At 42.8% G+C, this 23,043-nt stretch overlaps 1 protein-coding gene across 1 annotated transcript in view; it reads left to right on the plus strand.

Moving 5' to 3' along the window:
- The first annotated feature begins 212 nt into the window (after nt 1–212).
- eloal (elongin A, like) overlaps nt 213–23,043 on the plus strand; it is a 99,649-nt gene continuing 76,818 nt past the window's right edge. The window contains exons 1-2 of the mRNA XM_041187366.1: nt 213–243; nt 6,256–6,332. Coding sequence (XP_041043300.1) covers nt 213–243; nt 6,256–6,332 — 108 coding nt within the window. The remainder of the gene's footprint in view (nt 244–6,255; nt 6,333–23,043) is intronic.

Genomic DNA, 23,043 nt, shown 5'->3' on the forward strand with positions numbered 1-23,043 from the left:
GAACTCGTGCTTTGTAAGCATGAGATCTGTAATGATACACCCTTAGAAGGATTCAGCATGTTGAGGATTCTTCATTCCAGTTGGTCCACCAACTGCTCTATGATTGTCCATGTGCCCTGACAGAAAATATATGAACTATAGCAAGGTGAGAATGTTCCAACTGAGCACTATGAAGTTGATTCTATTTTACTCATTGCTGAAATTAAGTCAATATGACTGTGTTGTATGATTCGTTGATCACTGGTATTTAATTCTGTCACCAGGTAGCTACGAAGTCCCAATCTTTCCATCTCTAATGGTCTTGAATGCCAACATGCCATTAATGTCCATTTCATTGTCCTCTGCAGCTGTCAATGAGTGGAGGATCATCTCCAGTCCTCTACTGTTCATTGTCCTCTTCTTCAACAGGAGAGAGGACAGACCAATGAATGATACTAATGGCCTGTGTTTACCCAATGAATTTGTTGAGGGTGATTAGCAGGGAGAATGGCATAGGAACCAAGGTGAATGGCAGTGGTGGATGGTTAGATGAGGATATGAGGAGGTGAATAGAAAAGGAATGATGGATGCACATGCAAGGCATGTGAGAGTGGTGTAATTAAGTATACTTGGCAAGGCAGAGTGATGCACACAGCAAAATGAAGATGAATGTGCAACTATACTCACATTTCCTGACTTGGTTAAGCCCTTGAAGCACTCTCTGTACTCAATTCATGAGTGTGGCACAACGCTGACTTCCTGGTTCACTTCCAGACACGCTTTCACTTTGGCGGTAGCAGGTGTTTTTTCCCTCCTGCTGCAATGGATGAGTATCTCTCCCCTACTCACAAAGAACGTTTATTATTGCAATGCATTTAAGATCCAGTAAGATGTCAACTCATTAGCATTCATGCAGAACCATTCTACACAAATCAAAATGATATGACATCATAGTAACCAACAAGTTCTGAAGGATATTAAAATCACATCAATTATTAAGTTTAGCCTGCTCCCCTAGATGAAGATTTGGTTTAAGCATGACTTATAAAGCAATATAGTACACTACAGAACAATATAGAATTTGTAGAGTACCTAAAGTTAATTAAACTGCTGCCCAATAGCTGATCAAATGATTTTTTAGTCCACTGCTGTAAAATGTTTTTTTCAAATGTTAAGCTAACGATGGAATTTTGAATCCACTTTCACTGGTCAAAATAACCAGCTAATTTCTGTATGGTGATAAATGGTGTGAAAATTTACAGATAATGAGAATATACCTCTGAGATAAAAATAATGCATTTTCATCACTTGTTATTGTTGGGAAAGCTTCTAATTTTATTACAACTTAATTCATAAGTTGTTTTTCAAGGGTGTAGAAGCGAATTTGATGAATACAAGGCAGATTACCAGCACACATATGTGGCATATTATTAGGTTAAAAGAATTCCAGGAAATGATGGCAGGCGTGATTGTCCTGTTCCACAGAAACAGCTGCCAGAAAATTTGAACAAGAACTTGCATTTACATAGTGCCAAACTTTCAACTTTCAAACTTTCAAATGTCCCAAAGCAGTTCACAGGAGTGCTATCAAACAAAAATTGACACCAAGCTACTTGAAGAGATATTAGAACAAGTGCCCAAAAGCTTATTCAAGGAGTTGGGTTTTAAGGAAAAGCATAAAGGATGACAAAAGCAAAGTACTGCAGATACTGGAAATCTGAAATTAAGAGCAGAAACTGCTTGAAATACTCATCAGGTCTGGCAGTATCTGTCAGAGAGAAACAAAGTTAACAAAGTTAAGTTTGGGTCTGTGACCTTTCATCAGAACTGAGAAAAATTAGAAATGTAATAGCAACAGAAAGTGCTAGATATACTCAGCACATCTGGCAACATCTGTGGAGAGAGAAACAAAGTTAAGTTTTGAGTTAAATATGACTCTTCTTCAGAACTGTTCATATTTATTATATTCAAATCATATACAATGCATAACATCAACTTGTTTGTCTCTCCACAGATGCTGCCAGACCTGATGAGTATTTCCAGCAGCTGCAATATTTTGCTTTTATTACAGGAATGTAATAGGTTTTGAAGTGAAAGGGGAGAGGAGGAAGAAGAACAAAAGGGACGTCCTGTGATAGGGTGGAGGGCAGGAGAGGTTAAATGGCAAAAGGTTTCATGGTGAAAAGCCAAAGGGAGTGATAATAGAACAAGAAGCAAAAGATGTGCCAAGAGGAGGTGTGAATGGCAGGATACCAGACATCCAGGTGCAAAGTAAAGGAATTAAGAAAGAAACAAGAAAAAGCCAAACCAGCACAAAACACACACAAAACAAAATGGGGCAGAGATTATGAACTAAAATTGATGAATTCTGTGTTGAGTCCATAAGGCTGATTGAAAGATGAGGTGCTGTTCCTCGAGCTTGTGTTGAGCTTCTTTGGAGCACTGCAACAGGCCAAAAACAGAAAGGTCAGAGTGCAAGCAAAGTAGAGAATGACAGGTGACAGGAAGCTCAGGGTCACACGTGCAAAAGAAATGGAAGAGTTCTGCAAAGCAGTCACCCAATCTACATTTGGGCTCCCCAATGTGGAGACTACATCATGATCAGCAAATACAATATATTAAATTGAAAAAAATACAAGTAAGAGCTGTTTCACTTGAAAAGAATGTTTGGGGCCTTGGGCAGTGTGAAGGAGGGAGATAAAAGGGCAGGTGTTGCATCTCCTGTGTTTGTATGGAAAGGTGCCATAAGAAAGGGAGGGGTGTTTAGGGCTGGCTGAAGAGTGGACCAAGGTGTTGTGGAGGAAAAGGTCTCTTTAGAATGCTGGGAAGGGAGAGGAAAATATGTTTGCTGGTGGCATCACACTGGAGGCGGCGGAAATGGTGGAGGATGATCCATTGAATAGGAATCTGGTGGGGTGGAAGGTGAGGACAAGGATAACCCTATCGTGGTCCTGGGTGGGAGAGGGAGGTGTGAGAGTAGAAGTACGGGAACTTGAAAGGACGCAGTCGAGAGCCCTCTCTAACACGGTGTGGGGAATTGTCAGTTGAGAAAAAAAGGAAGGCATGTTGGGTGCACTAGCATGGAAGGTTGCATCGTCCAGACAGATGCGATGGAGAAACTAGCAGAATGGAGTGGAGTCCTTACAGGAAGTTTGAAGGTGCAATCAATTACCTAATTGTTTTCTGAAGCAGTACTAGAATAAATTGGTGGATAGCATCAACAAAGGAAATCCAAAGATCCATCAGCATAATAACAGAAAATGGGTTGTCAGAGAACCGGTTAGGCACCAAAACGTAGGAAGCAAAAGGCATGAAGACATTCTAAATGAGTACATTGCATTGATGCTTATCAAGTAGGAGGAGGACTTTGGCAAAACAAAGGTAAATGAGATAATTGGGAAACTGCTTGAGGAAAAAAAGACGTGCTATAAAGGCTGGTAGGAATTCAAATGATCTGATTCAGATGGAATGCATTGAAGGTGTGAAAAATAAAGGTATAAATTGTGGAGGTGCTGCCCACAATCTTCCAATCTTTCTTAAATACTGGGGAGTGCCAGAGGACTGGAGAATTGCAAATGTTACATCCTTGTTCAAAGAAGGGGAGAAGGCAGCGACAGCCCGGTCAGTTTTATGTCAGTGGTAGGAAAGCTTATAGAAGTAATAATCCAGGAGGAAGTTAGAGCATGGACTAATAAAGGAGAGTCAGCACTGATTTGATAAGGTTATTACATTTTTGATGAGGTAACAGGAAGGGAGGATGAGGGCAGTGCAGTTGACATGTGCGTATGATCTGTTTGATAAAGTAGCACACATTAGACTGCTGAGCAAAGGTGAAGCCCATAGGGTAAAAGGGATGGGAACACCATGGATACAAAATTGGCTAAACAACATATATCAGAGAGTTGAGGTGAATGGCTGTTCTTTGAACTGGAAGAAGATATACAATGCATTTCACTAGGGTTCAGTGCTAGGATCTTGTTGCAGCTGATATTGTGTATATGGACTTTCAAAACGCATTTGATGAAGTATGACATCATTGATTCTGTCACAAAACCACCATATTTTTCATAATATTATTGCAGGGTGTTGAAAAGTCAGCTTATGTGTGTGTGTGTGTGTAGATGGTTCTGTCTATGTGGCTGATTTAATTGAATTAGAGTTGGATAGACTGCAAGGTTGAACTTATCAAAAGAGTTAGGTGTAAAAGGGGTATTTGAAATGCTGATGAGTGTCGTAGGATAAAAGTCTCAGCAGTAAGGGTGTGAATGAAACTTGCATTTTAAGGTAAGTGGAGAGGTGTTTGGTTTTCAAAGAAACATGATAAAGTTTTACAGCTAACAAGACAAAAAGGACAAGGTTACTATGTTTATTTTCCCCAAAAGGAAAAGGTCATATTGACAACATTAAAGGTTTTTATATTATGGGAAAAGTAAATTCCAAAGACATATGGGAACAATGGGATTTACAGATTAAAGAGGAAGAAATATATTTAAAGAAGGATGGAAGGCTATGACAGGGTGGCCATGTAAGATCTAAAAGATACACTGTGTGAAATAGACTTGGGGAACCGCCTCCAGGCACTTTGCAGAGGTCTGCTGTTCCAGTAACCAAAGGTCTGTTGAAGGCTTAAGAATCCCACTGTCAAGCGGGCATTTGTGGTTACCTTGCTTGATGCCTCTCTAAATTTAAAATCTATTTTGGGCTGTTGCCTTAAAGTGGGTGTGTAGTTGGGAGTAAGGTAATTAGGAATTTTGAGATTTGTTATAATATTAAGTAAATGTAATCTTGTGGTATTTTAATTCTTTGCTTTTATTAATAAATGTTTTAACTTAATTTTTAATATCTCCAAAGGTGTTAATGGACTCATCACTTCTGAATTCAGTGCATAAACCCTCTCGTAATAAATACAAATTGCAAAGCTGTTATGGTAGCGTGGCCAAGTTTGCCTTGTGGATTTGGTCAGCCTGGCAAATACCACCTGCCGTATCATAACAACTCACTAGAATAATTGTAACCCATGGATTTGGCTGTGTAGGATATCAGTGTTTCATATTCAATAAATTACATTTGGAGGACGTTGTAGTGTAAACAAACATAGCTGAGGGAGGATAATAAAATAGAAAAATTCAGCAAGTTCATCAGCTGATTTGGTGCTGATGAAACATCATCAACCCGAAAGGTTGGGCTGAACTTTACTGGTCCACCAGGTGGTGGAAATATTCCCTCTGATTGGGCCAGCAGCATCAGAAGCCTGTCTACTATTACTAACTGGGGGGTCTCCTCTGGTAAAATCATTGACCTTGTGCCATTGCCAGCAAGTGTGGGCTCGGGACTTTTCGCCCAACATCACGATCCTGAAGCCCACCGTAAAAATCTGCCTGTTAACTTGGTTTCTCTCTCCACCGATACTGCCTGCCCTGCTGAGTATTCCCAGCATTTTCTGATTTTATTTCAGATTCTCAGTATCTGCAATATTTTAGTTTTGTGCAGTCGAGGGAGAAATCTTGTTCACGACACCAGGAAAAGATCCTTCTCTTTGATTAGCACCATGATAGTTTCTCATTTACATGAGCATGCTGGAAAAATAGCTTTGGCTTAATATATTATCCTAAAATGCCATTGTAGAGGCCCTTCCCAGGTGCACATTGAATTATGAAACTATTTTTTACTCAAGTCCTGGATTGGAGTTTGAGCTCTCAATCTTCTGAACTGAACAAAACTGACATGAGCGATTTTTATAACTTTGCCAACAGGCAAGATTTTCCACATGGGCTTTGGTAGCCCGACATCAGGGTCAAATGAGTTCAGAGATCCTCACCGTGGGTTATACAGTCACCTGACAGTGGTTTCCCCTGATTTGTTCAATTATTGATTAGACGGCAGGCTAGCCATCCATTAACGGCATTGGATGGACTTTCAAAGCTTGCCTTTTCAGGTAAGTGAGAGAGACAGTGCTCCCATTTTGATGCTCCTGCTCTCCAACTTCTTAAAATTTTAATTATAATTAATTTTTTTTTATTCATTCACAGGGTGGAGGCTTCACTAGCTGGGTCAGCATTTATTGCCCATCCCTAGTTGCCCTTGAGAAAATGATGGTGAGCTCCCACATGATATTGCTGTACGCCAGCATCGAATACATCGTAAATGGTGTTCATCTCTTTGTGACCTCTACAAAGTATAATCTGGTGGTTCACGCCAGCCATACCTGAGGACATCATCTTCAAAGATAAAATAGCAAAGTACTACAATATGAGTACTGTGGGCTGTAATCCCAAGCATGCTGGCATTATTTCCGGATTCCAAATGGCTATTGGAAATCCAAATCAGATCAACTTTCCTCATCAAAAGTAAAGGTAAGCGACACACAAGGCAGTTATGGTTACTGAATTAACGTTACAAATTATTCTCTGAGTGACAGTGCTGAGTCATGCTGACATTAGGAAAAGGGAAATAGTTCTTGCATAAGCTCCTAAATTGACATTAACTAAATATATTTGTGCTGATTCATATGGACGCAGTGGGGAAGACCAAATTCCACACACACAGCCAACACTAGTAACATCTTATAACTCATTAAATCATTTTTGTTCGTACTAGGATTTTTTTGAGAAGACAGTTCCAGGCACTGTTTTGGAACTGCCAGCTTTGCCTCCAGGAAAGTTTGCACTGTAAATATCTAGTTACACCAGTTCAGAAATGCTCCCAAGAAATTAGTGCTACAAACAGGCCTCAGTAAAATACAACACCAAGGGTAGTTTTACAATTTAGGACGATATTCAGGTTTCATGAATCAAAGATATGAAACATTCTCAGTTTCTGTTGTTGTATGAGAAGCAGCATCCTAGATCTCAGGGCTATGCCAAGATCAGCTGAATTGGATCAGGATTCTTCAAGTTAATTAATCATTTATTTGTTGTGGTTTATCAATAGTTTCTTGGCTGCTTAGGAGAACATTTTGTGATCGTGTCTATTTGTTTCTTGATTTTCCACAACCTGGACAAATTTCTCTAAAGCAGAGAGCAGAATTTTAATGGAACTGATCTGCTTGCTTGTGTGAACAGCAGGTTAGAAACCTGATCATTGCGGCTTCACTGTGGCATTCACAGCTTTAACATTCTGACAAAACAAAAATAAAAATATCTGGAAAAACTCAGCAGGTCTGACAGCATCTGCGGAGAGGAACACAGTTAACGTTTCGAGTCCGTATGACTCTTCGACAGAACTAAGGAAAAATAGAAAAGAGGTGAAATATAAGCTGGTTGAGGGGGGTGGGACAAGTAGAGCTGGATAGAGGGCCAGTGATAGGTGGAGATAGCCAAAAGATGTCATAGACAAAAGGACAAAGAGGTGTTGAAGGTGGTGATATTATCTAAGAAATGTGCTAATAGGTGACATTAAGGGTAGAAAGCAAGAAGAGCAAGGTACAGATAGCCCTAGTGGGGGTGGGGTGGGGGGGAAGGGATCGAAATAGGCGAAAAGGTAGAGATAAAACAATGGATGGAAATACACTTAAAAATAATGGAAATAGGTGGGAAAAAGAAAAATCTATATAAATTATTGGAAAAAGGGGGGATCGGAAAGGGGGTGGGGATGGAGGAGAGAGTTCATGATCTAAAATTGTTGAACTCAATATTTAGTCCGGAAGGCTGTAAAGTGCCTAGTCGGAAGTTGAGGTGCTGTTCCTCCAGTTTGTGTTGAGCTTCACTGGAACATTGCAGCAGGCCAAGGACGGACATATGGGCATAAGAGCAGGTGGAGTGTTGAAATGGCAAGCGACAGGGAGGTCTGGGTCATGCTTGCAGAAGGAGTGCAGACTAGGCACTTTACAGCCTTCTGGACTGAATATTGAGCTCAACAATTTTAGATCATGAACTCTCTCCTCCATCCCCACCCCCTTTCCGATCCCCCTTTTTTCTAATAATTTATATAGATTTTTCTTTTCCCACCTATTTCCATTATTTTTAAATGTATTTCCATCCATTGTTTTATCTCTACCTTTTCAACTATTTCGATCCCTTCCCCCACCCCACCCCCACGAGGGCTATCTGTGCCTTGCTCGTCCTGCTTTCTACCCTTAATGTCACCTATTAGCACATTCCTTAGATAATATCACCACCTTCAACACCTTTGTCCATGACATCTTTTGGCTATCTCCACTTATCACTGGCCCTCTATCCTGCTCTACTTGTCCCACCCCCCTCAACCAGCTTATATTTCACCTCTTTTCTATTTTTCCTTAGTTCTGTTGAAGAGTCATATGGACTCGAAACGTTAACTGTGCTCCTCTCCGCAGATGCTGTCAGACCTGCTGAGTTTTTCCAGATATTTTTGTTTTGGATTTCCAGCATCCGCAGTTTTTTGCTTTTAACATCCTGCCTCTGGGTTTCCCAGCCAATCATGGGCGTGATGACGACCTTTACCTGTCAATGGAAGGATTTCTAGTTAATGAAACCTGTAAAGGATCAGAGTGGCTGAATTCTACATTGATTCTCAAGGCTTCAGCAGCCACATGAATGGAAGCAAGATGTGGGATGGCTACTCCCTGGCTTTCTAACGCTTCACTGGGGGACCTGCTGCAGGACTCTGAAGGACTGCAGTGAACTGCTGCTTCCCATAGATGGGGAGGAACAGGCCAGCCTCTCAAGCCAAGCAGGCATGGATGGAAGTGGCTGAGGAAATGAACAGCAGGAGTAAAGACCCTTGGGCCTGGATGCACTGCACAAGAATTTCAAAGACCTCATGAGGGCAAGATAGGTGAGTGACATAACACTTTCAGGTGTCAACCACCACATTCTGACTTCTCCAGTGTCCTCTTGCTCAGCACTCCTCAGACCACCACGCCTTGCATCTCTGCTCATCCCTCTCGAGGCACATCCTTACATCCCTATCTGAAGAGCAAACACTCACACTCACACTCATGTTTTTATGGAGTTAAAAACCCACCCAGATAAAGATATAAAAACATTTAAAAAGATAAACCCACGTCCAACCTTCACAACATGCACACACGCGCACGCATGCAGAATTACAAGTTATACAGTAGGTAGTTATTTCCTTAGTCAAATTAAAGTTCAATGCAAAAAGGAAAAAAAGTTCACTGTGATGATTCCTTTGCTTGTATCTGTGGTGCGGCAGCTTTTTTCCCTTAGGTGATTTTGAGATTCCAGGAGTTGAAGCCCATGTAAAATTGTAATTGCCGAAAACAATTTCTTTTTAAAAGTAGAATCCGTCTTTTTCAGGTGAAGGTGATTTTTGCCCGTGAATGAATTTCCATCTAAAGGAAGCTAGCTCTGTGCTGCATTTTTAAATTGTAACAGAGATAGGGTCTTAACTTGAGAGAGAAGGGGAGAGGGAGAGTAATATTGTCCCCTTGGCAGGTTCCTTCTAGTCTACTATTTTATCAGTTTGTGTGCTGTATTAAACGAGATTTAAAAAATGGTTATTCTAATCACATGTTCTCCCTCCCCATAATGCTTTCAGAAGGTATTTGCTTAGCTGATGTCTGAAAAGACAGTGGCTATTGTCCCAAGGCCTATAACATCCCAACCATTAGCTTCTGACTGATTCATTATCCTTGATGTGGTAGGAAAAACACCTTCCCATATAGCTATTGTCCTAGTAGAATTTCTGCCTCTGCTTGAGAGGTAGGTAGCCTTATAGAAATGCAAATGTGAGGTTTCAGTAAATCCTTTTAAAGTAGTCCTTGCCATCAGCAGGTGTGAAATTCCATGAGGGTTTCTGGGCATGTCTTCATTATATTCCACCTTGGAAACTTCCAGAAAATTGGTCAACTTGTAATATCGGACAGCATGTGGTAGCCATCTTAAGTTAGTGTCTTTGCCTGCTTTTTTTTTAAAAAAGTCCTTCTAAAACAGTTCAATATATGTTTGATCAGTTGATGAAATTAAAGATTAATATCACTCATGCACAAGTCACATCTTCGTGACAATGAAGAGAGCTAATCTAGAGCAGCAATGGGAACTGAGAGGTCAGCCTTTCCAGAGGCACTCTGTACCCTTGGAGAGAGATTGGAAGAGCCCATCTCAAACACAAGCACTATGATGTCTCAAACCTTTGCGTGGATGTTCACCTCCAAGGAAAGAGTAGCTACCAGAATGGAACTTCAGATGCGGCAGGCAACCGAGTGCATACTAATTCTGAACAATGTTCCGCACACTCAGTCTGCCAAATTAAACAGGATTGAGGAAAGCCTTGCCTTGACCATTCAGCACCTCACTGAAGTGCAGTGAATTGCTCTCCAGCTTTTGACCAACAGGGAAGTGCAGGTCAGCCATAAGAGGGAAGATGGAGAAAGGGCACATGAAAGTGGGGACTCTGCTCAAGACACTTCTACTTCTCACCTCCTAACCCCGTTGTTCAGTCACAACCCCACATGCTGCCTCCTGCCCTGATTACTGAGCCTGCCCCTGCACAGGAGAATGGTATGACTAGAAGACAACCAAAGGGTATGAATGTGATAGAGAAACTTCTGACTGAGGGAATGTTTACTTTTGAGGGGTGGGGAGGATGCATGTTGGGTTGCAGGGCAAAGGACAGCAGTTCAGTATTGTTATGCCATAAGGCTTCACACACTCAGGTTACCTGAGACGTGCTTGGATGAGTTTGTTGTAGGCTCCCAGGTGAGCAGCAGTAGCACCCTGGCCACATAGGCTCCTCCTTATCTTGCTGCTTGGTGGATGTAGTTCTCATCCACCTGCTCCTTGCAGTTCCGGTCCTCTGCAGCACTTTGTTGTACAAGGCACAGCAAATCTCAACATTCAGGAGACTCTTGCTGCTACTAACCCCTGATTCACTTCTTCAGCAACCTAAGGCACGCAATGTGAATGTTCTTGCACTCATGTGACTCCAGTTGTTCCTTTCCTCTGCATCAGTGACAGGGATCCTCACGGGTGACATCAGTCATGTCCCTATAGAGTAGCCCTTCTCTCCAAAACATATTGGCATCATGCTACTATCATTATGTTATTCTAGAGGCCACAGCCTCTTTGTTATTCTGCCACAAAGCACTAGCTTAGTCAAGGTAAAAAGTACTTTTAATAAATTTCCAATAAGTCAAAAAGTGTAAGTCTTTAACCAAGCTGCTTTCATCTCTTCACGTGAGGGAGTGTTTTTATAAATTAACTTTTGAAAATCATTTCTTAACTGTTAGGAATCATGCAAAATTATCATTGTGACATTTCTGTATCAGTGAAAAAAACTATTAGCTTTCTTTCCAAAAAAAATTGAACTTTAATGTTGACATAAGCATAGCCATGGATGACAGTAGGCTGTATACTATTAGAATATTTATTTAAAGCAAATAAAAATGCCATTTTATACATTCTATTACAATATCTAATCTCTGAAAGAACATTTATAATGCTGCCCCAGAAACATTTGCGTTCACTAAACTAAAAAGACATAGGCAATTTACAGTCTGCTAAATGGGCAGTTGTAACTTCTACCCCATCCCCAAGTGATCTAGTGTTTCCTCACTGCTAAATGTAAAATTTTAACATGGAAAAATACCACACCACTGTTACTGGTATACAGCAGGGACATTTTTTTATTTTGCAGAAATCAATTTGCCCATCTGAAGCTGTCCCACTGCGGTGATTTGTTGACACATCTGTCAGTACAAGATAGACAGAAAGTGTTTGTGAAAGAGGGAAAATTGATACTTTGCCAGTAACGTATGTATATGACTGTGAGATGGAAATACAGCTTAGCACTGGCAGTAATACTAATCCTAGTTATAAGGACTCAGATATTGTAAAAAAAACTTGTCAAGATATGCAATAAGCAGGCACAATGAATCAGAGCAAAATGCAACCCATGTGTATAGCTATATCTTTGGCTAGGATTTAAAAATGGACAAGGTATAAGTTGATGCCGAGGGATACACAGGATTGGATAAAGAGAAAAAAGGAGGCTTATGGCAGATACCGAGAGCTCAAAACAGCAGAAGCCCTAGAAGAATACAGAATGTGTAGAGGGGAACTTAAAAATGATATTAGGAGAGCAAAAAGGGGCATGAAAAGACATTGGCAGGTAAAATAAAGGAAAATCCAAAGTTATTTTACAAGTACATTAAGAGTAAAAGGATAACTAGGGAAAGAGTAAGGCCCATTAAGGACCATAGTGGTAATTTGTGTGGAGCTGAAGACATAGGTAGGGTTCTAAATGAATACTTTGTGTCAGTGTTCGCAAGTGAGAGGGACGAAATGGGTATGGAAATCAGGCAGAAGGACTGTGATATAGTTAAAGAAATTAGCATAGAAAGGGAGGAGCTTCTAAGTGGTCTGGCAGGCTTAAAAGTAGATAAATCTCCAGGCCCGGATGAAATGTATCCCAAGTTGTTGAGTGAGGCAAGGGAGGAGATAGTAGGGGCGCTGGCAATAATTTTCAATACCTCTCTGGCCAAAGGACTGGAGGATAGCCAATGTGGTACCGTTATTCAAGAAGGAAAGAAGTGATAAACCAGGGAACTACAGGCCAGTCAGTCTAATTTCAGTGGTAGGGAAACTATTGGAAGCAATTCTGAGGGACAGAATTAATCTACACTTGGAGAGGCAGGGATTAATCAAGGACAGTCAGCATGGGTTTTGTTAAGGGGAGGTCATGTCTGACCAATTTGATTGAATTTTTCAAAGAGGTGACCAAGTGTGTAGATGAGGGCAATGCATTTGACGTAGTCTACTTGGACTTCAGCAAGGCTTTTGATAAGGTCCCGCATGGGAGACTGATAACGAACGTAAGAGCCCATGGGATCCAAGGTAATTTGGCAAACTGGATCCAGAATTGGCTGAGTGGCAGGAAACAGAGAATGATGATCAAGGGGTGTTTTTATGGCTGGATGCCTGTGTCCATTGGGGTTCCATAGGGATTGGCGTTGGGCCCCTTGCTGTTTGTGGTATATATAAACGATTTAGACTTGAATGAGGAAGGTTGATCAGTAAGTTCACAGATGAAACGAAAATTGGTGGGGTGGTAAATAGTGAAGAGGATAGCCTTAGATTACAGGAGGATATAGACGGGCTGGTCAGATGGGCTGATCAGTGGCAAATGGAATTTAATCCGGATAAGTGAGAGGTGATGCACTTGGGCAGGACAAACAAGGCACAGGAATACATGATGAATAGTAGGATCCTGGGAAGTACTGGGGATCAGAGGGACCTTGGTGCACATATTCGCCGGTCCCTTAAAGTAGCGGGACAGGTAGATAAGGTGGTTGAGAAGGCATTTGGGATACTTGCCTTTATTGGCGGAGGCACAGAATATAAGAGCAGGGAGGTTATGCTGGAACTGTATAAAACGCTGGTTAGGCCACAGCTAGAATATTGCGTGCAGTTCTGGAATCCACATTATAGGAGGGATGTGAATGCACTAGAGGGAGTGCAGAGGAGATTTACCAAGACGTTGCCTGGGCTGGAGAGTTTTAGTTATGAGGAGAGATTGGATAGACTGGGGTTATTTTCCCTGGAGCAGAGGAGATTGCGGGGTGACATGATTGAGGTGTATAAAATTATGAGGGGCATAGATAGGGTAGACAGGAAGGAACTTTTCCCCTTGATGGAGGGATCAATAACCAGGGGGCATAGATGTAAGGGAAGGGGCAGGAGGTTTAGAGGGGATGTGAGGAAGAAGTTTTTCACCCGGAAGGTGGTGGGAATCTGGAACTTAGTGCCTGAAAGGGTGGTAGAGGCAGAAACCCTCATAACATTTAAGAAGCATTTGGATGTGCACTTGCGATGCCATGGCATACAAGATTATGGGCCTAGTGCTGGAAAATGGGATTAGAATAATTAGGTACTTGTTTGAATGGCGCAGACTCGATGGGCCGAAGGGCATTTTTCTGTGCTGTAAACCTCTATGATTCTATGAGTTTAAGTTTCCAGAGAGTTTGGATGCTGGCTGTGTTTTGTGGGTTGTGTTTTGTAAACAGTGACTGTTGGATATTTAAGTAGTGTGATGGGGATGTAGATTTTAGTTATACATCTTTAAACATGAAAGCCAGAAAAATTGGATGGTTGTGCACTCAAATGATAAACTTCTACACTCTGATACATTGGGAAGAAATGGCAGTCAATTTTTTAATGTATTATTAAATATAGAGAAGTAGAACCATAATTGAGACTTTTCAATCTTAGTGAGCAAGTTATGTTACATGCCAGATTTGGGTTGGGCTTAGTTCTGACTTGAAGATTACCCAGTTTATCTCTTATTACATCAAATATGGTATAATCCATTATCTAAAAGCTTACTTGAGTAAACAAGTTTTATTTTTAACTTGTATTAATAATCATAGCTACATCCTGTGTAACATTTATCTTGCCAAGATATTTTCTTGTTTGCATTTTCCTTGCCAGTTATTTTCACCTGAACATGTTAACTCTTTGCTGAGATAATCCACAGGCACTAATCAGCCTCTGGATAGTTGTCCAAATGGCCTCTCTTCACATTTAAGTCTCAAAAGGTGGGTGGAAGAAAGGTGTCAGATCTTATGTAATTGCACATTTGTGGCTTGTTTGCCCCCATCAGACAACCACACAAGCACACTTCAAGCAGTTGTGGCTGGATAATTACCAGAAAGGGAATCCGGGTTGATAATTCTCCTACTTCAAATCAAGAGGAGCTCAGGCCAATTGTAATACAAAGGATGCTGCTTCAACTCTTGAGCCACTAAGGAAGTATGCTGAGATATTTTCAGAACACAAGTTGATCATCAAGGTGTTGCACTGGAAGAGTCAAGAGCAAGTGCAATATTCAGAGTTAGATGGTTGTGTATTACTGAACGCAGGTAGTGACAGACACAGATAGAGAGGACATGGAGCAGAAGAGAAAGGAAGAGCGGGAGAGAGCATAACTGCTCTTCGAGTCCTTCAGTGTAGTGTTGGAGTGTCAGGGGAAACAAAGCCACATCCTTTTTTAGGGCACTAGCTGCCACATTCCTATAAGTTTAAATGTCCCAGCCATTTTGACAAGCTAGGAGAGAAGATAAGTACGTAAGGTAAGTGGGTGAGGGGGTCGGATGGTTTGGGGGGCCGGCGGAGGGGGTGGGGTGGATAATCGGGTGGCGTTAGGGGGTCAGTAATATAGTTACCTAAGAGTTAGAACTGATTTTAATCTTTCTAACTTTTCCTGGGTAACTATTCTGCTAAGAGAATTGAAACTATCTGAAGTCTCTGACTTTAAATTGGAGTTTCGGAGGGTTCCAGACACAGGGTAACTGCCCAATGGAAGCTGAAACTTCCCGGGCAATTCCCACGGAGCCTTTGCATTGGGGCTCCCGAGGGGGTCCCCAGCACATCTTCTGGGGTATGACTCTCCAGAGAACGCAAGGTCTTTGGCGCTTGGCAGCGTGAGCAGCTTCATTGAAAGGAAAATTGCCAACCTCTCCTCTCATTGGGTTGGGTATGTGAGCTGGGCACAGGAAAGAAAAAGAAAAAAAAAATAGGCATCTAGACAACTTACATAACAACAGTGACTACACTTCAAAATTACTTCATTAGCTATAAAGCACTTTGAATCATCTGGTGGTCATGAAAAGCGCAATATAAAGGTAAGTCTTTCTTTCTCTCCTATAATGTTTTTCACAATGTCAGGATACCTTCGCAGCTCTTTACAGCCAGTGAAATACTTCTGAAGTGCAGTCACTGTTTAATTTAGCAAATGCAGCAGCCAATTTGCACACAGCATGATCTCACAAATAGCTATGTGATAATGACCAAGTACTTTGTTTTGTCGAAGGGTCATGAGGACTCGAAACGTCAACTCTTTTCTTCTCCGCCGATGCTGCCAGACCTGCTGAGTTTTTCCAGGTAATTCTGTTTTTACTTTGTTTTAATGATGTTGCTGAAGGATAACTGCTGATCTGGACACCCAGGAGAACTCCCCTGCTCTTCTCCGAAATAGTGCCGTGGCACCTTTGAAGTCCACCTGAGAGGGCAGACAGGGCGCCTTGGTTTAACATCTCATGTAAAAAGCGGCAACTTCAACAGTGCAGCCCTCCTCTGTACTGCACTGGAGTGTCAGCCTAGATTATGTGCCCAAGTCTCTGGAGTGAGACTTGAACCCACAACCTTCTGATTCAGGAGACAAGAGAGCAATCTTTTGCAGAAAGGACTTGAATGAGGTCTGTGATCAGAATTTTTAGGGTGGAACAAGGAATAAAAAAAAAATTGTCGTGCTGCTTTGGAGCTTTTTGTGCAAACACTGAGGACCCAGGAGTAGCAATACAATTATTAATTTACGAATTCAAATTAACACCAAGCAAGCACCAACATGAAATCCAAGTAAGTCAAAATAAACATTTCACCACAGTTCAGAGTACTGGGCAATTAATTACTCTTTGAAACCAATAAATCTGAAAAGGAGGGCTATTTGTCTATGTATACAACACGATGTTCCAAGGCATGAGATTTTGATGCAGGGACCAAGAGAAACAAGGGCCGGGATTTTCCATGCCCGCTGGTGTCGGGCGTGTTCAGACGATATGGCGAGAAGGCCAAAAATCAGTTTCATGTCGTCATGAAACCAGTTTGTGATCGTCCGCTCTTCCTCTGATGGGCCATGTTTCCTGCCATCAGATGTTGAGAACCTCATTGTAATACATCTGCATATCATTATAAGCCCAGCCCACCAAAATCATCCTCCTGTCCCCGGCTGGATTGTCTACCATGCTGTTTCACAACAGCATATAAAAGATGTGCACTTGGTGGGCGGCACTTTGAGGGGAACTTGGAGGTGAATACACAGTAACATTGCACAGTGCTCATCCAGGCTACCTGTTGGACTTTGAGATTGAGGCGCGTTGTTGGGGCAGGTCAAGGGCTGCCCTACGGTTCAGGTGACTTGTGGGGGGAGGAGGGGGCGAGGGCATGGGCTGCCCTGCAGTTGAAGGTAGTGCATAAGCACGTGCGGGGTTGTGGGGAGGGAAGCAGCTACGCATTAGAGACACCTTGTATAAACTGACCATTCCTCTGCAGCTGAGAAAGTTCAGGCGCAGCCACATTGATATGATTGGAGTCGGGCCTCTTGCTTCTCTGCCCACTCAAGAAATGCAGAGGCATCAAAGTGTCACCAAGCGCTCCAGAGCTTTTCACAACTCGGGCACAGACTGCAAACTAAAGAGCATTTTAGTGGACTGCAGAACAGTTGAATGACTGGGCACATTGAACAATCTTGTTGCTAAAGCTGGCTAAAGTGGAGCAGTCACTGATGGAGGCGCTCACAGCCCCTTGCAATGTCATCATCCCAGTATGGACCAGTCTCCATGGTTCAAGCTAACAGTGCAGCCTTGCAGTGCGGGTTAGGAGAATGCCTGCGCCTGAGCTGAGGGCACAGCATGCAGTCCAATGGGCAAAGCTGCTGCCAATCAGTCAGGTGGAGTGGGGCAGAGGTGGGTGGGGTTTTGGGCAGCCATGCAGCGCACTAATCGCTGGCCATCCAAGTGGGGGCCAGCACTCTCCGGGATGCGTTAAGGGGCCTTCAGACTGAACCAAGACAGGTTCTTAGTACACCCATACGTCCCTCTCCTTCATCCTGCAGGAGTACAACATCAGGATCATGGAGCCTGGTGCCCTAGCTGTATGCCTCGTAGCTTGTAAAGAGCAAAGATGACCGAGAAAAGAGGAACTTAGGTGCCTGAACAGCACCTTCTGGAAGAAAGGGAGGCTGGAGCTCCCGCACACGCCGCCGAAGAGCCTCAGCAAGGCGTCACTAGTCGGTGGCTAGATAAGCTCAGGGTCTATAGACGCCACCTTTCATTCATGTAGATAGCTGAGAACCAGTGTCACCAAGGGAACTGGTCAGTCACATCTGCCAACTACTGCAGGATTTGGTGCCACAGGGACAGGGAGAGCCAGTGGCCGTGAAAGTGACTGCGACGCTCAATTTCTATGCCATTGGCTCCCTTTCAAGGCTCCACAGGTGACCCCGTGGGATCTCAAGCCTCCACCCACAAATGCATCCATGAGGTCACAGATGCCATCTTTGCGAGGGCACACAACTTTGTGCATTTAGTCCAGGACCAGGACAGCCAGGATGCAAAAGCGATTGGATTTGCCCACGTCTTGGGTTTTCCACAGGTGCAGGGTGCCATCGAATGCACTCAGATGGTGCTCAGATCTCCATCGCAACAAACAGTCAACTAAGGGATTCCATTCGCTGAATGTGCAGCTGGTGTGCGACCACCACAAATGCATCCTGCAGGTGTGTGCGTGGTTTCCAGGAAGTGTGCATGACTCCTACATCCTCAGTCGGTCACAGATCCCCTAAGTCTTCCAGGGTCCACAGAAGTTACAGAGGTGGCTCCTCGGGGACAAGGGCTACCTGCAGAGGATGTGGCTGATGACACCTGCGTGGTGGCCTCAGACTGCAGCAGAGCGATGCTATAATAAGGCTCATGCTGCAACTCACAACTTGTTGGAGCAAACCATCGGGATGCTGAAAATGAGGTTCTGGTGCCTGGACTGGTCTGGTGGAGCCCTGCAATACAGTCCACGTAGGGTGTCACGCATCACTGTCATCTGCTGTGCCCTTTACAACCTGGCACTGCAATGAGGAGATGAGCTGGCTGAGGAGGAGATGGAGGAGCTGGAAGTCTCCTCCAATGAGGAAGCTGCCAATGGGGATGAGTGTGAGGAAGTCCTCGAAGGTGACAAAGACGGGGATGAGTCCCTCCCACTGGCCAGATGAGAAAAGTGTGCTCAGGAGGCCCTCATAGCTGCTAGAATTGTGGAGGATGATGACAACATAGAGTGAGGGCACTCCATAGATCTTCACATAGCCTCTGAGAATGTCTGACTCCTGTCTGGCCAAGGGCAGCTCGCTTGCACTCTGTGATCAGAGTCATATCATAGAGACACAGCCATGAAACTTTAAAAGCATCTTATCCTTTGTCCACCTTCAGCACCTGAGCCCTTCAGGAGCACAGCGTCACTGGTCACAGACGCTGAAGAGATGGGGGCCAGCCCCATCTTAAAGGTGCTGAGGGCACACAGACTGAATGATGGAAATCTGTGACACCTTTCCATGACATTCTGGCAGCAATTACAAGCACCATCGAGGTGCAGGCATCAGTAATGTGTCCAGGGAATGTGAGGCTGGACCATCACTTTGGTCTGAAGGCTGCACAAAGCACAGGGAAGAGGCCTTGGACTGAGACACCTGACTTTATCTCGTGTAGGAAGGTTTCACATCTGAGTGACATGAACACTGCTCATCAGAACAAGGAGCCATAGGCCGGGAGACATTCTTGGGAGTTTATTGACAATAGTGAATATTATGTACAACTGATTAACACCCGTACCCAGGTTGTGCAACTACATCTTCTTAACTTTCCTAATCCTGCTGATACATCTTGGTGCTTCCCAGACATCCGCAGCAGAGGTAGAGACAGCCTGCTGACTGCTACACCCTGTCTGTAATGACCATGGCAGGTGTCCTCTGGAGGGCCAAGACCTGGAGGCCCCAGCCTGCTTTTGGGGTCCTGCTTGTGGCAGTGGCACCCTCCTTGGTCTGTGGAACTGGAGCTGCTGAGATCACAGGAAGAGGGGATTCGGATGGACTGGACACTCCCGAAGTCATCTGGATGGAGGCCCTAGGGGGTACACCTGCTGATCCTCCTCCCTTTGAGTGCCCAAGGGCCCCGGCTAGCCCCTTGAGAAGGGGTAGCTGGAGTGAGTTCAAACTGCCCTGCAACCTCTCGCGTACACACTGTTGGAGGCCAATTATGTGATGGATTTGAGCCCAAGGAGCAGTGCAGGAGCGACGTACTGGACCAAGGTCTCCATGGGGACCACCATCCTACCAGTGTTGACCTTGGTGCATTGAAATGCCGGCGTTATCACTTCAGCCTGAAGGCGGACGGATTCCTCCATCGTGCCTTGCAATCTGAGGAGTGCAGGGACATTGCTTCCTGATGTTCCGGAGCTTTGCCTTTCAGGCAATGTCTTCTTTGCAGCAAGCATGGGCTGGAAGCACTGAGAGGTGTACACACAGCTGGACTTTAAATATAGTTAACGTTTTGAGTGTATATGACCTTTCTTCAGAGCCTTCGGGCCCTTCTTCAGGTCATGCGGACTCGAAACGTTAACTCTGTTTCTCTCTCCACAGATGCTGCTAGACCTGCTGTGTTTTTCCAGCATTTTCTGTTTGTGTTTCAGATTTCCAGCATCCACAATTTTGCTTTTATCGTTGGACTTTAAATATGGCGCCTGGAGTGCTGAAGTGGCAAGATAATGGCGTGGTGGGCGAATGAGAGCCCATCCACCTTGGAAAAAGTGTGGTTCCCAGGAATGCATAATTAACACGGCAGGTTTGGGATGATATGGTGTGAAAAGCTGCCATTGCGGCCCATGAGTAAAACGTCGTTTTACTCACCCGCTTCGCACTTAGTGCAAATCTGGGACAATTCCGTTCAAAGTGCCACAAACTTGCAGAACTCTGAGCAGAGAACCTTTTGACAGATTTTTGGAGTCAGGGAGTGAGGTAATGGTTTACATTGAAGCTTACAGTTCAGACCATTCAGCCCATTGTGCCTGTGTCAGCTCTTTGAAGGAGCTATCCAATTAATCCCACTTCACTGCTTTTCCCCCATATCCCTACATTTTTTTCCCCTTTTCAAGCATATATCTAATCTCCTATAAAAGATACTATTGAATCTGCTTCTACTACCCTCTCAGGTAGCGCATTCCAGATCGTAACTAACTGCATAAAAATTCTCATCACCCCTCTAGTGCTTTTGGCTTCTTTCTTGTGTCTGGTTACCAAAGCTCCTGCCAGTGGAACAGTTTCTTGTGCCTGTATCAGAACCTTTGATAATTTTGAACACTTTTATTAAGTCTTCCCTTAAGTTTGTCTATTGCAAGGGGATTAATGTCAGACACTCTAGAATCCCACAAAACTGAAGTCCCTCATCCCTGGCATCATTTGAACAAATCTCCTCTCCACCATCTCCAAAGACTTGCTGCTATTTATTTGTCTATAGCAGTGCAAGCCCCAGAGCTACAGCCCGGAGGAAAAACCACCCTTAGTTTTATCTGAAATAAACAAATTTAAACTAAAAAGTACTGAAACCGCCTGTAAACTGGAACTGTGTGCAGGGGATGCCCAAGTTCAAGAGCAGAGCAGAAAACAGCCTGAGAGTTGAGGGGCAGGCAATGAAAAAAAAATAGATGTTGCAACTGTTAGTGAGTTACAGCTAGTGTTCCCCTCACACTTCTGTTTGGGAACCTCGGCTCTACATTTGCAGGGACTAGAATTTGATTCGTTTCAACAGGTTTGTAATTAAGTACCACATTCCTAACATTTTTCAACGTTGAATGTCATGATCAGTAGATACCTAGATAAAACTGATGTATTCCGAAGTTAGGTTCGTCCATTACTTTAATTTTTTTTTAGAAACACAAAACAAACAAAAAAATTAAATTTCTTACACACACCTTGTATATAAATAGAATACTAACCTCGTCACAGTATTACATTGAAACAAGTTACGGGCCCAAACAGAAATAACTGCACAATTTTGTCAGCTCCACACATTGCTGAAGTGTGATAGCACAGCAGTGTAGAATTCTTGGAGTACTTTCAATCCATGCCCGAATTGCATGCTTACTTCTTATATTTTACTAAGTCCTTGGGATAAGTGCTGCCTTCAAGCTCGCCATTAAAAAAACTCTATTATATAAATCCATTGATAGGAAAAATACTGTCAGCAATTCAACTTTCAACATCCCACTGTCACCACCGAAAATGATACCTACTGTTTAAATGTAACCGTGATCTAGAAATACATGATTCCTAGCACATATATTAGGGAGCATTGTTAGATGCAACCTTAACAAATCTCTGGGAATAACACTGGACACCAATGAGGTCAATAAAGGGTATGCACTGTGATTAGGGTGCATCTATTAGATATTAAAAATCGTAATCTTGAAATCTAACATCAATGTGCTCATTTTAGGCCTAAAACAGTCTTGACAATTACCAATGGCATGGCAACACAGAGACCTGTATCAGATCTGCCCAGATGTTTATGTCACTTCTAAATTGATCGGGGCATTTTTTTTAAATTAAAAAAATACAAAATGTTTCTAAGTTAAGAACCATCTGACTCATTCTGAAGTAGTCAATAGGACATTTGTGAGCATTATAGGAACTAGGTCTCAGTGTAGAATCTATTCTATTTTATTTTTGAGGTTTTTTTATGTTTAGTTTTATTTCAGTTTGTGTTGCTGTCATTGGAATTTGACTGAAGAATAGCGGTTGCAGTTTGATACTTGGCTGGGTAGTACATGCAGAAAGGTGGAAAATAAGTGAGGGGGGAAACATCAAAACTTTTGAAGTTATCACTTGAAGTCACAGACGTGACATAAATTATTTTAAATTACAAGAGTAAATAAATGAATGCATTCCTCAGCACAAAATATGTTGAATTTATTTGTGCAAGCGAAGTGACCAAACAATTGAATGATGACTTGTGTTTGCATGTTTGATACAGTTAAATGGGAATCACTTTAACGGCTGAAGCTATTTATTGCAGGTTTAAGATGATAACACAACAGTGTCTGTGGGACTTCATTACATATTAATACAATTGTTTTGTTTCTTGCAATTCCCAGTGGTGTATTCATGTGTGTGGAATTTGAATGAGTGCAAAATCAGCCTTAGCTGTGATACAGAATCTCTGCAGAAATTCTACCCCTGCCCAATTTTTAAAACTTGACCAGTGTCATTAGCAAGTTCCATTTAAGCCAAAAGATTTGTTGAGTTTCAACAGAAATGCAACTGATTTGCAGTTAAGATTTAAACTTGAAAAATGCATTTGTTTCCAAATTTGTACACTAAACATGCAAGAGAAAAGTTTAATGGTTCTACAAACCACATGCTATTTAAAACCAATTTTGTCCTGTTCACCACACAGATAAAGTTACAATGGATTTTATCAGCTTTTCAGTGCCCTAATTTAATCAGACATCTGCATAATGACTGGTACTGTATAAAGATATAATAGCCCTAATTATAGTTGGGTGGAATTTGAGAGGATGGGGGTAATTC

This window comes from Carcharodon carcharias, chromosome 5 (assembly GCF_017639515.1).
Source record: "Carcharodon carcharias isolate sCarCar2 chromosome 5, sCarCar2.pri, whole genome shotgun sequence".
Lineage (NCBI taxonomy): Eukaryota > Metazoa > Chordata > Chondrichthyes > Lamniformes > Lamnidae > Carcharodon > Carcharodon carcharias.